The sequence below is a fragment of the Mytilus galloprovincialis genome, chromosome 14, assembly GCF_965363235.1.
Source record: "Mytilus galloprovincialis chromosome 14, xbMytGall1.hap1.1, whole genome shotgun sequence".
NCBI lineage: Eukaryota > Metazoa > Mollusca > Bivalvia > Mytilida > Mytilidae > Mytilus > Mytilus galloprovincialis.
In genome coordinates this window covers 60596904-60610112 of record NC_134851.1, presented here as the reverse complement: position 1 = coordinate 60610112, position 13209 = coordinate 60596904, and the positions used below count along the sequence as shown (strand labels likewise).

At 33.1% G+C, this 13209-nt stretch overlaps 1 protein-coding gene across 1 annotated transcript; it reads right to left on the bottom strand.

The window, feature by feature from the left end:
* Positions 1-1279: 1279 nt before the first annotated feature.
* Positions 1280-13003, bottom strand: LOC143059741 (ras-related protein Rab5-like). The gene is made up of 7 exons (XM_076233291.1): positions 12649-13003; positions 6929-7114; positions 5935-6086; positions 4261-4386; positions 3300-3393; positions 1893-2262; positions 1280-1791 (listed from the first exon to the last, which is right to left on the bottom strand). Exons 2-6 carry the CDS (start codon positions 7086-7088, stop codon positions 2165-2167), a joined length of 630 nt encoding a protein of 209 aa, XP_076089406.1. The 5' UTR covers positions 7089-7114; positions 12649-13003; the 3' UTR covers positions 1280-1791; positions 1893-2164.
* Positions 13004-13209: the final 206 nt, after the last annotated feature.

Below are 13209 nucleotides of genomic sequence, written 5' to 3'. Positions count from 1 at the left end.
GCGACATTAAAACAGATTCTTTCGAAAAAAAGAAAGAAAAGAATTTAGTATTATATATTAACTTCACTTTCCGCTATATACATGATGTCCTCTCACTACATAATTCAAAGCTCGAAGCATTTATCCCATCAATTTTTAGATAAAAATACAACAGGTACTATAAAGTCTGCATATCCTGACTTACTGATTTACATCTATAAATTACAATGAGGGTCGGTTGAAAACAAAACTTTTCCCATTCTGCATAGCAATAGTACAGCTGGGCCAGCATATGGGTTATATATCTCCCAGCTGGTCATTGGTAGAGGGTTGATGGTCAATAGGAAGCTATAAAATCACAAGTCCAAATGGTGAAGGTGATATCATCCGTTTGAAAATGTTGCAAACGCCAACACGAGTTGGTTATTACGGAATATTTGTTTTACAGATGACGACAGATGGGTCGTAACCACAATCCCGTCCACTTTTTCCCGAATGTGCTCTTCAGAATTAAACTTATCATAGGGTTTGTTCTAAAGTAAGCAAAACGGCTTGTGCCACATGTGGAGTAGAAAATAAACTCATCATAGATACCATGATTAAATTTTGTATTTACGCCAGACGAGCGTTTCGTCTACAAAAGACTCATCAGTGACGCTCGAATCTACTTAATCTGAGATCACCCCCGGTTATTTTTATGGGTTCGTGTTGCTCAGTCTTAATATATAATTCTATATTGTCTATTTCGTACTGTTGTTTGTCTTTTTGTCTTTTTCTTTTATGACATCACGATTTAGTTTATTTTCTTACTTGAGTTTGAGTGTTCCACTGGTATATTCCGTTAGGGAGTTAAAACCTTAGTATCTGTTTAATTTCTAAACATGATAGCATTGTGTAAACTCAAAATTTGTCCGAAATAAATCCAACCTTATTTTCAGCATTATCTAATGCATAATTTACACTAAATATGTTGGTTTCATTGGAATCGAATACATATTCGCATAAGATGAGACATGTAATGTGATTTAAGGAAACACTAATATTTTTCATTTCCATTCATAATAACATAAAACATGTTGTGCAATGCTGGTTATCATTAAAGTGCACTATTTTTGTTATGTTATTTTGAAAAGAAGAAACATTATTACAGTCATTCCTTATCATTAAATTCTAAATTCCATTTTTTATGAAAAAAACGTTGATGACGTCAAGGCCACATGAAAAGATTATGTATATGAGCCAATCAAAAGACTTGTCACATCCAAAACTAAATCATACACATTGTAACGAGTTGACTGCATACGACGTCATGATATTTTATTACAATTAAGTTTATAAATATGCTCTTGGTTTGATATCTATCTTATAGTTTAAAAAACAATATGTACATTATTTATAACACAATCAGAATTTGTTTCACATAGCAAAAAAAAATATAATTAAAAAAAATTAATTAAGATTACGTGTAAACTAAAAAAATGATATTATTATTCAAAACGCATGATGAAAATTATTTAACTTCTATGATCAATATGCTTTTTAAAAAACATTTTTGAATTAACACATGGCAGTAAGTAGGCAACGGAATAATAACTGCATTTTAATTCCAGTCCCTTCATTTTCAATCAACAACCATTTATACTGGCTAATTTTCTAAAAAAAAAATGTTTAAAGAAAATTTCACACAATTGTATTAATCAACTTAACATTTTGTATTTAATCAACAATTGCAAGATCTAAGGAAATTTTATAATCAAAATGAACTATAACTGTAAGATTAACAATTGTTTTCTGTCAAAATTAACCAAATAACTTTTTTTTTTTTTTGCTATTGAATATTAATCAGTATCTGCGTAAATTGACTTTTTTTTTTTAAACAGAAATGTTTTCAACAATGACTGCTCTCTCTTTACGTGAAATATTCAATTGTAAAAATGGCAAATTAATAAAATAAATAGAGTATTTTGATGAAGTCTGTTTTTTGTAACAGTGCACAAATACAAATGTACGTGTTGACATTTGTCCCTAACATGTCTGTATTCCGCATTATGTTAGGAAATGATAAAAAGTCAATAATAACTTTCAAAATGTCTGACAAGTGTAATGAAGGTCAAGGCAAGGTTAATATTTTAAAGACAAAGTTGATATCACAGTAGGAATGTTTGCCTGTACCACGTGGTTTGTACTAACAACATCCACCCGACTTCTTGCCTGATTCTTCTAATCGGACATTTTCTTCTATGTCGTTGCCAGGTGACATCGTTGTGGCAACAATTTTGGCAGCTAGAAGTGAAAATACAAATATATAAGAACTAAAAACATTGAGTAACAATATTCTTTATAAACTTATGGTAAAGTTGATCTATGGAAGGATAATTACAAAGTGATTTTTTTTTTTTGGAAAGATCTATTTTGTGCGGCGGTTCAAACAATAAAGTCGTCAAATTGCATGTATTATTTCGCTCATTATTACACACAAAAATCCTCAAATTATATTTAATTGCTCTGAAGGTCACCGGAGAAACTAAAAGTAAGATGTAAGATCAAATCACTTCTTTCCATGTGTATAATTAAACTCATCATATATACCAGGATTCAAATTTAATATTTACGCCAGACGCGCGTTTCGTCTACAAAAGACTCATCAGTGACGCTCGAATCGAAAAAATTTTAAAATGCCAAATAAAGTGCGAAGTTGAAGAGCATTGAAGACCAAAAATCCCTAAATTTTTTGTCCAATGTTTGACACTGTATTCTTCAATATACAAATAGTTTCAACAGTCAGTAGTGGACACAGGATAGGGCTCATGCCTCAGACAACCCCGTTTTTAAAAATAATAAAACAATACAATTTTATGTTTCTCTCGATTTATATGATTTTTATACCATAAAATCGTCCAAAATAATTTTCGCCTTGCTCCATTAAATTTTCTGTAATTAACCCCTTTCAAACATTCTGAATTCCCGAATTACGGGTATATCGAAATATTTATCTGGTCACGCTGACTTCAAAATAACAAGAATTGACTGTATATCAATTTTTGTCAACCCCATGTATCAAGTAATAAGTTTTAAGACTGTGAAGAGGAAATAAAAAGTAAACTCACAAAAATACTGAACTCCGAGGAAAATTCAAAACGGAAAGTCCCTAATCAAATGGCAAAATCAAAGGATAAAACACATCAAACGAATGGACAACAACTGTCATATTCCTAACTTGGTACAAGCATTTTCAAATGTAGAAAATGGTGGATTGAACCTGGTTTTATAGCGCTAAACCTCTCACTTTTATGACATAAATGATATAAATTAAAATTTACCTAAATTAATAAACATATCCTCTACATTCAATCCAGTTTTGGCAGAGGTCTCTGTAAACAATAAACCATGTTCTTCCGCGTGATCTTTTCCTTCCTGAAAAAAAAATAGTTCCAATAAAGGCAACAGTACTATACCGCTGTTCAAAATTCATTAATCGATAGAGAAAAAACAAATCCGGGTTACAAACTAAAACTGAGGGAAACGTATCAAATATAAGAGAACTACAACACAACAGAGACACGTCAACACAACACCAATAATAGTTGATAGAAATATATCAACATAATTTCATTCACAAAATAAATAAATAATAGGTATACTAGTATGTTATCCATTATAGATGTGGTGTATCAAAGTGCAACGTAAATTCAGAAATTATTGCATGCATTTATCATTGCGGTTTTTAAAGAATGGAAAGTACACGGATGCCCCATCCGCACTGTCATTTTCTATGTTCAGTGGACCGTGAAAATGGGATAAAATCTCTAAGTTGGCATTCAAATTAGAAAGATCATATCATAAGGAACATGTTTACTAAGTTTCATGTTGATTGGACTTCAACTTCATCAAAAACTACCTCGACCAAAAACTTTAACCTGAAGCGGGACAGACGAACGAACGAACGGATGGACGAACGGATGGACAAACGAACGAAACAAACGGATGGACGAACGGATGGACGAACGAACGAACGGACGAACGAACGGACGGATGGACTCACAGACCAGAAAACATAATGCCCATAAATGGGGCATAAAAAGTTGCATTGTAAATGTATTGTAAACACAATCCTACGTTGAAAGTCCTCCAATTTCACGCGTCGCCAGTAAACTTTATTTGCGACCATCAAATCACTGAGTGATGCTGTCTGAGCTATAATACAGTATAGTTATCTCCTTAATGTATATTATAAACACAATCCTACATTATTATTTTTTTAAATAGTTGTTAGATACTCACCTCCCTACTAACAGTACGGGTTTCAGACGCCATGTCAGCTTTATTTCCTGCTAGACAAATCACCATTTGTGAATTCGCTTGCTGAAGTAGTTCCTTAATCCATGCTTGTGCTCTGGTAAAAGATGACTGAAAATTGATTAAAAAGATGTAATCATGTTGAATGTTTCAAAAGCAAAGCCTTTATTAACAACAAAATAACAGGACAAATCAAAAGCAAAGACGCAGGCGTACGTACCATCAAAACATAAATCACAAGCAGTGCGAAAGTCGTAGGGAACAATGAAACATAGAACACATTAAAAGCAGATAATCGAACAGACAGTCGCACGGGTCAACAAAACAACAGGACATATCAAAAACAAAGACGTAGTCGTACAGAACATAAGCACATTAGGATAAATCACACGCAGTGCAAAATTCGAAGGGTTCAACTAAACAACAGTACAAAAAATGACTGAAAACTGATTAAACAAAAAATCAATCATGATTAGTTTCTGGACATAAAACTTTTCAAACATGTTTTCTTGACTGAGTTTTTTTTCAATTACACATCAAAATCAAAGAAAGGGTCGGCCATTAAAATACTTCAAAAGTTGATAATAATTTGCTCTTTACATAATGTTAAAATAACATCAGGACAAATTCAATGCAGTGCGGATGTCTTAACAAACAGGACAAATTGAGAGCAGAGAGATGGTCATACGCACCAACAAAGCAGCAGGACTAATCAAAAGCATAAAGACAGACGTACTGAGATCTACTGTGGGTTCATTTATTTTCGTGGGTACCAATTTTCGTGAATGAAGGCAAACTTGTATTTTCGTGGATTCATAATTTCGTTATTTTGGCAAACATTGCATATATAATGCATTCCTTTCGAAAAATTGTACTTCGTTTAACACTTTATTTTTTGGTTCTCTTGTATTAACGAAATACACGAAAATTGGTTCCAACAAATATTAATGAATACACTGTACATAAGGTTAACGTATCCTTATTTTCAAGTCAATAATATCAGTAATTGTAAACAGTATGTGAAGTATTGAGAGAAGGTATGCGATCTTTATTTTTATGACGTCTGTAAATGTTGTTCAGTAATGCAATCGGTTAAGACTAAACATAACCCGGATGTAGCATTCAATGAATGTGTTTGTAGATAGATGTTAGTGTGTTCTGTTAAATTGTTCCTTTTAAAATTGTTACACGATGATGACTGCTGAACCCATATTTTGACTATTTTATTTATTATGTCTGTTTAGTTCACGCATCATTGTAAATATAACGGAATTTGATGATACTGTCATCAAAGTGAGAGGGTTAGCGCTATAAAACCAGGTTTAATCCACCATTTTCTACATTTGAAAATGCATGTACCAAGTCAGGAATATGACAGTTGTTGTCCATTCGTTTTTATGTGTTTTGTAAATGTTATTTGATTTTGCCATGTGATTATGTACTTTCCGATTTGATTTTCCTCTAAGTTCAGTATTTTTGTGATTTACTTTTTTTATAAGATATGAGAGAACATGGTTTTAATATATCTAGTATTTATAATCTCTAAACTAGAACATGTAAAATGTATTCCAAGAAATGTAAGGTATTCGTCGTTTAAAAAAAAAGCGATTATTTCCATAATTCGTAAGTTTGGAATACAAGGGTTCATTTATGACTCACCTTACTCGTGACGTCGTACACAATAATTGCTGCTGGTGCCCCTCTGTAATACATAGGAGCTAAGCTGTGATAACGTTCTTGTCCAGCAGTATCCCAGATGTCAAATTTTACACTTTGACCTCTCACGTTGACGGTCTTTGTTAAAAATGCAGCTGTAAATTCAAAGGATAGCACCTGATATACTGGTTTTCACGTTTGAATTGTTTTACATTTGTCATTTGGTGGCCTTTTATAGCTTGATATGTGAATGGATTTTGTTCATTGTTGAAGGCATTGCGGTGACCTGTATTTGTAAGGTGGTTTTTTTTTACTCAGTTGGTCTAAAGTTGAGTGTTGTCTCATTTGTTATCATACCACATCGTTTTATTTTTTAAATTAAATGCTTAAAAGTTTGTCTCAACATATATTCAGATATTGTTTATTTAAATTGATTAACGTTCAGCGGAAAATATGTCAGGCATGTTCAGGCCGATCGTTCTAAAGAAGATTTGCATTTAGAATCGAAGTAAGCCGAAGGACTTATCTCGTGTTTTACACTCTAATATCAGTCGCTGTACTTATTTTTCTCGTGTTTTACACTGTAATATCAGTCGTTGGAGGATTTTATCTCGTGTTTTACGCTCTTATATAAGTCGCTGTACTTATTTTTCTCATTTTTTACACTCTAATATCAGTCGCTCTACTTCTTTTTATCATGTTTTTACGCTCTAATATCAGTCGCTGTACTTCTTTTTCTCGTGTTTTACACTCTAATATCAGTTGCTGTACTTATTTTTGTCGTGTTTTACCCTCTAAAATCAGTCGCTGTACTTAATTTTCTCGTGTTTATACTGTAATATCAGTCGCTGTACTTCTTTTTATCGTGTTTTGTGCTCTAATGTCAGTCCCTGTACTTCTTAACATATTTTAAGCAGAAAAATCAACTGGACAAAATTTACATTCATTTGTTAGAATTTTACAATAGATTATACATAATACACAATGATATACTGACCCCCAATAGTAGCTTCACCGTTCTCGTTGAATTCTCCCCTCACATAGCGAAGGGCTATACTCGATTTACCAACTCCGGATTCTCCAAGAAGCACCAGTTTTATCTGCTTTGATTTTGATCCTCCGGCTGAAGGTTGTTTTGGCTGTGAACGTTGGGTCATATTTCCTTAACATGGGGATCTAAGATCTAAATTAAAATAAAATGTCATTGATTTTTATAATTAAAAGCAGTATCGGATCCAGAAATATCCATAAGAGGGAGCCTACTGACTTCCTTAGAGGTCAGTCGTGCCTCAGTCATTCCCTAAATAATCAACCAAATTTTTCACATAAAAGGGGGCGGACCCCCTGGGGCATATAAATCCGCCTTGTAAAGGAGAGGCTAAAGATATACCAAAGGAATATTCAAATTCACAAGTCGGGCATTAAATGACAATGACATGGTAAAATCAGAAAAACGATCAGACCACATGCAGTTTTTAAAACACAATATAAAAAAGTAAAGACAGAGCAACACGAACCGAGGTCGCATGTGATCTGGAAGGGTTATCAGATCATGTCTCGTGTTAAACATTGGTTAAGCTGGACAATACATGATACACAAATGAGCGATCGACTGTTTTGAATCGGGAGTTGCATAACTGTTGTTTAGGGGCCAGCTGAAGGACGCCTCCGGGTGCGGAAATTTCTCGCTGCATTGAAGACCTGTTGGCGACCTTCTGTTGTTGTCTGTCGAACATTTTATTCAATTTTACCAAATTTGGGAGCATTTGAGTTCAAAACCGATTTTTTTTTTATACAATAATGGTCCACTTTTATTTTTGTCCATCTTTTAAAATAGTTAAGCCTTTTTCAACTGATTTTTTTAGTTCGTTCTTATGTTGTACTGTTATACCACTGTCCCAGGTTAGGGGAGGGTTGGGATCCCGCTAACATGTTTAACCCCGCCACATTATGTATGTATGTGTCTGTCCCAAGTCAGGAGCCTGTAATTCAGTGGTTGTCGTTTGTTTATGTGTTACATATTTGTTTTTCGTTCATTTTTTTTATATAGATAAGGCCGTTAGTTTTCTCGTTTGAATTGTTTTACATTGTCATTTCGGGGCCTTTTGTAGCTGACTATGCAATATGGGCTTTGCTCATTGTTGAAGGCTGTACAGTGACTTAAAGTTGTTAATGTTTTGACAGGCACATACATAATGAGACGGGTTAAACTAGTTTGTTGTCGCCAACCCCTCTCCCCTTTAAACCTAAGTCAGTGGTGTAACAGTATGTGTGTTAACTTTCACAGAGTTGTCTCATTGACAATCATACAACATCTTCTTTTTTAAATATAAAAATCAGTTGAAAAGGGCTTTTCATAGCTGACTATGCGGCATGGGCTTTGCTCATTGTTGAAGGCCGTATGGTGACCTATAGGTGTTAATATTTTTTTATATATATATATATTAGCTCATCACATCGATAAAAAGCAGTACGTCCTTTTCGAGTCCCTTTCGAGTCAAGGGTTGGGTTAATTCTTCACATACATGTAGTTCTTGTTTGGATCGGTGAATAACTGTGTAACTGTAGAATATTTTAACGACCGGTAAGGCCAAATATAAAATATATGGGTGTGACATATTACCTTAACCTTCCTTTTTTTTTTTTAAATAGCCTTCCCAAAAGTTTTCATTTTACAATAAGCACTGTTAAAGTCAGAATGTGTCCCTCCCATTGACTCAATGTAATAATAAAAGGTAAAATAAATAAAAAATTCCTACCGACCAACCCTATTTTTTCAAAGATGTAATGTATAGGAAACACATGTATTATTATTTATTTTTTTGCCTAATGCACCAGGAAATGAAATTCGAAATGTATGTACCCTTATAGAGATTTCCAAGAAAAATTAGTGTATTGTTTTAGAATCCATATAACTCTGGAGATTTGTTTGACTTGTTGGTGGAATAAATGTTTGTGATATTGAACAATATTGGGACAATAAATTTGAAAAACTCAGCATATAAACTTGTTTGTAAGGACACTAAAATGTAAAAATGGGGTTCCTGAAATATCGTGGATGTCAATTGATTTAATTATCGCATTGAGGAGATAAAAACAAATTCATTGGATGTGTTCTTTGAGATAAAATTGAGAATGGAAATGGGAATGTGCCAAAGAGACAACAACCCGACCATTGAAAAAATAACAGCAGAAGGTCACCAACAGGTCTTCAATGTAGCGAGAAATTCCCGCACCCGGAGGCGTCCTTCAGCTGGCCCCTAAACAAATATGTACTAGTTCAGTGATAATGAACGCCATACTAATTTACAAAATCCATATCAGCACCTAGAGTAATAGTTTCGCCATAAGGAGCTACTATTTGAATGGAGAGGGGCATTTGATTTAAAATATTTGTTAGGAGGGGGCTAGGATGAAATTTGAAAAAAAAGGCAGAACAGGAGGTTTGAGTAAAAACAATGCGGGATGAGACACTTGCACAAATAATAAGCAGGATGACAATTTATGTAAAAAAACATGACAAGATTTTTCATCCTAGCTCTCCACACCCCCACCCCTCCTTCCTAACCAAATGTTACCTCACTAACTCCAGCTGAAAATAAGTTTTAATTGTTGATAAATATTGAATAAACTGTTAGTAATTTTTAAAGAGCTTCAGCCATAGACAATTTGACAGACCTAGTGTAAAGCAAAATTATATCCGGGTGAAATTTGATCCGGAGGAAAAAATGTCACAGTAGTTATTTTTTTATCCGGAGGATGATATTTCCCTGGGATATTTTTTCCTTTGCCGTGAAATTCTATCTGGGTAGTTAACTTATTGAATAGTTATTAGAAAAAATTTATCCTTTAAAAATACTATGAAATAATAATAGTGTATTTGAAATAAAGCGAAATTGTTAAATTTTTTTTTATTATAATGGGAAATAATTTCACAAATTATCCTTGAAAAAATTTTCTGAAATATTTAAGTCAATATCATCCTTTTAAAAAGAAAATTATCATGAACATAGGGAAGAAAACCAGAAGTAATTTCAAAGATCGTAATTGTGAAAATAATATCATGATTAAATAAGGTTAGTGAAATACATGTAAAAGTGAGTTGTTCTCAGATCTCAGTACAAATCTATCTATACTATTAAACGAGAAGACCTCATTTTGGGTGTCGCTTCTCCTCCTTCCACAATAAACTAATCATCATGCCTCTGTGTCCTATAGGTAACATGTATAGTCGCATTTGTCATCCATTCTTATGATCATTCAGTTGGGGTTATTTTGGGATAAAAACGAAAAAGAATGCGTCCGGATATTTTCCCGTCATTGGACAAAACTTTAAGTCAGATTAGACTTCCGGTTTGTGTTTTTCTGTACTTTGAACATGCAAAGACTATGAATAAAGTATATAAATTTGCTTTCTGCTGTCATTTTGAGTTCTAGAATGTATCATCCTTGCTTAACGTGTTTCAGTTTGGGTTATTTTGGGAGGAAAACGAAAATGAATAATATTGGCTATTTACTATCAATTAGTTTACAGTGGCGGATCCACAACTTTTCATAAGGGAGGGGGGGCACTGACTGACTTAAAAGGGGGAGGTCGTTCCTCTCATGCTCCAGTGATTCCCCATATAATCAACAAAATTTTTTCAACCCCCCCCCCCCCTGGGATCCGCCTATGGTTTACTATCAACGGCGGTCACTGCGGATATATTTCTGTATACATACATTTACTATGAATAACTGTATTTGTTATAATTTACTATAAATTCCAATGGTTATCTTCGGGGGGGGGGGGGGGGGGGGAGGCTCTTTACTATTCATGGCGTTCACTGATGTATCTATATATATATGTAAGTACCTTTGACTTTTGATACCTCTCCTGAAATTCTCTGTATAGTAATTTAGTTAAAGTATATATGCATGTTCATAGAGTACAGAAAAAACAGAAGGTATAAAAATCGGTATTTGGAAAATAGGGGGAGGGCAAAAAAATGGGCCCAGTCCCTAAGTACCTTTGACTTTTGACACCTCTCCTGAAATTCTCTGTATAGTAATTAAAGTATATATGCATGTTCATAGAGTACAGAAAAAACAGAAGGTATAAAAATCGGTATTTGGAAAATAGGGGAGGGCAAAAAAATGGGCCCAGTCCCTAAGTACCTTTGACTTTTGACACCTCTCCTGAAATTCTCTGTATAGTAATTAAAGTATATATGCATGTTCATAGAGTACAGAAAAACAGAAGGTATAAAAATTGGTATTTGGAAAATAGGGGGAGGGCAAAAAAAGTGCCCAGTCCCTAAGTACCTTTGACTTTTGATATCTCTCCTGAAATTCTCCAGTCAGTATAATTTTTTTTACAGTTTACATACGCTCTATTTCCCCGCGATTTTGCGGGTGTGTTCTAGTATAAATTTAAAAGTAAGGTAGAAATATAGTTGCATTACTTCTGTTAACAGTAATAGAAGAATTTGATTATGATGATATTTTTAACTATATAAATAGTTTTGTCTGGGGACAGAGATGTAGTTGTTGATTATATGGAAATCAGATAAATCATAGCAGAACAATATATTGGAACAAAAGTATGTTTAACAGCTGGATAGTTTTTACCTGTTAAATGTTATCTGTCTTATTAAATCAAGTTGTAAGTCATCTTTTTATATAAATGAATATATAAAAAATAAGATTCAATGAAAAATTTCACTATAAAATAGATTCAGAAATATATTATATTAATATCTTTAAAATATAAATTGCTCATAATTACCTCCCTTTGATAAATTATGTAAATTTGGTCTACCTTTGTGAAACATTTTATAATTATTGTCAGGTATATATTGATTGTGAGTAATTTACATAGTAGTTAATGGGACTCTATTTCACACGGTTCTGTGAAATAAAGTACGGCAAATATATACCGGTACATACTATCCGCATAACACAGATAGATTTTCACTCCTCTGGAAAAAATCAACCTGTGAAATACCATGCCTGGAAAAAAATTACCGGGACAAATTATCCTCAGGATAAAATATCACAGAGGAAGAAATAAACCGTTAAACTAGCCCATATAAACTTGTTTTTAAGGACCCTTATGTAATCAGGTAATAAAGTACTTTCATGAATAGGGAAGGAAAATCCTGTTCGTCATCCTGATTGACCAATATCTGATCAAATCAAGGAGTTACAATGTTATTATTGTGTTACGAGTACTTACGATCTATATATATTACATCTGGAAGGGGGACGTGTCAAAATACTATTGTCAAATTACTGACGTCTGTTATCAAATATACCTACATTCATATAATTATACATACACATACCGTGCTAATGTGAATTTATTTACGGCTTCAGTTCTGTTGAATTGCTTATTGCATTTTATAACATTAAGTCCCTAAACATTAAAAGATATTGCTATTTGCTGAAGTATTTTTATATGACGGTTTATTGCCATATTTCTTATACATACATATTATAAATATATAGCTATAAAACGGATTGGTATGGATAAATCCATAGCTTTGGGTTGCATATATATATAGCTTCAAAGTAGAGGAATTCCCTCTTATAGTCTAAATTGCTCAATTATGTGCATGTGTGATATGCATAGGTAGAATATACAAATCGAACGTCCTCCCCCTTTTTTCGATATTTAAATGTATTTATACTACGATCATGGATAATATTGTTATAAGTTTAAAATACACAACTTACCTGTAAAATGTAACTATTTGCACGTATAGCTTCTGGTTATAAAAATGTCATTTTGTACATGGACATAGTTATAACATTACAAAGTACAATGCATAGTATCGTCCGTTAATCAGTAAAACTTGTTGATGTATACACGCCCACTTTCTTAATACGTACTAGACGAAAAATAATATCAACAAAACTATTGTTTTCTAACGTTTTGTTATGAATGTAGAACACGTATACACAATATAAGCCTTAATACAAGTAATACAGTCCTAATCAACTTTTAGAAAGTTTATAAAGTTTAACATTTGTACGAGGAAAGTCATTAAAAACCACTTCCGTGGTTGTGTGTATACTGATAATACTATGTAATCAGAGGGGTTGTCTCAAAACACATAATAATTAGTTACTTCCTTTAGTACTTTGGAAATACGGAGAAGTGTCCATTCATTAGTTTGTATCACCTGGTACATAGAGAAGTGAACAATCATAGTTTTATAATTTGTCGTCTCATGTTGGAAATTTTAAAATGCTATCGGGTTAATGGATTAAATCTTATCAAATACTATACATGTA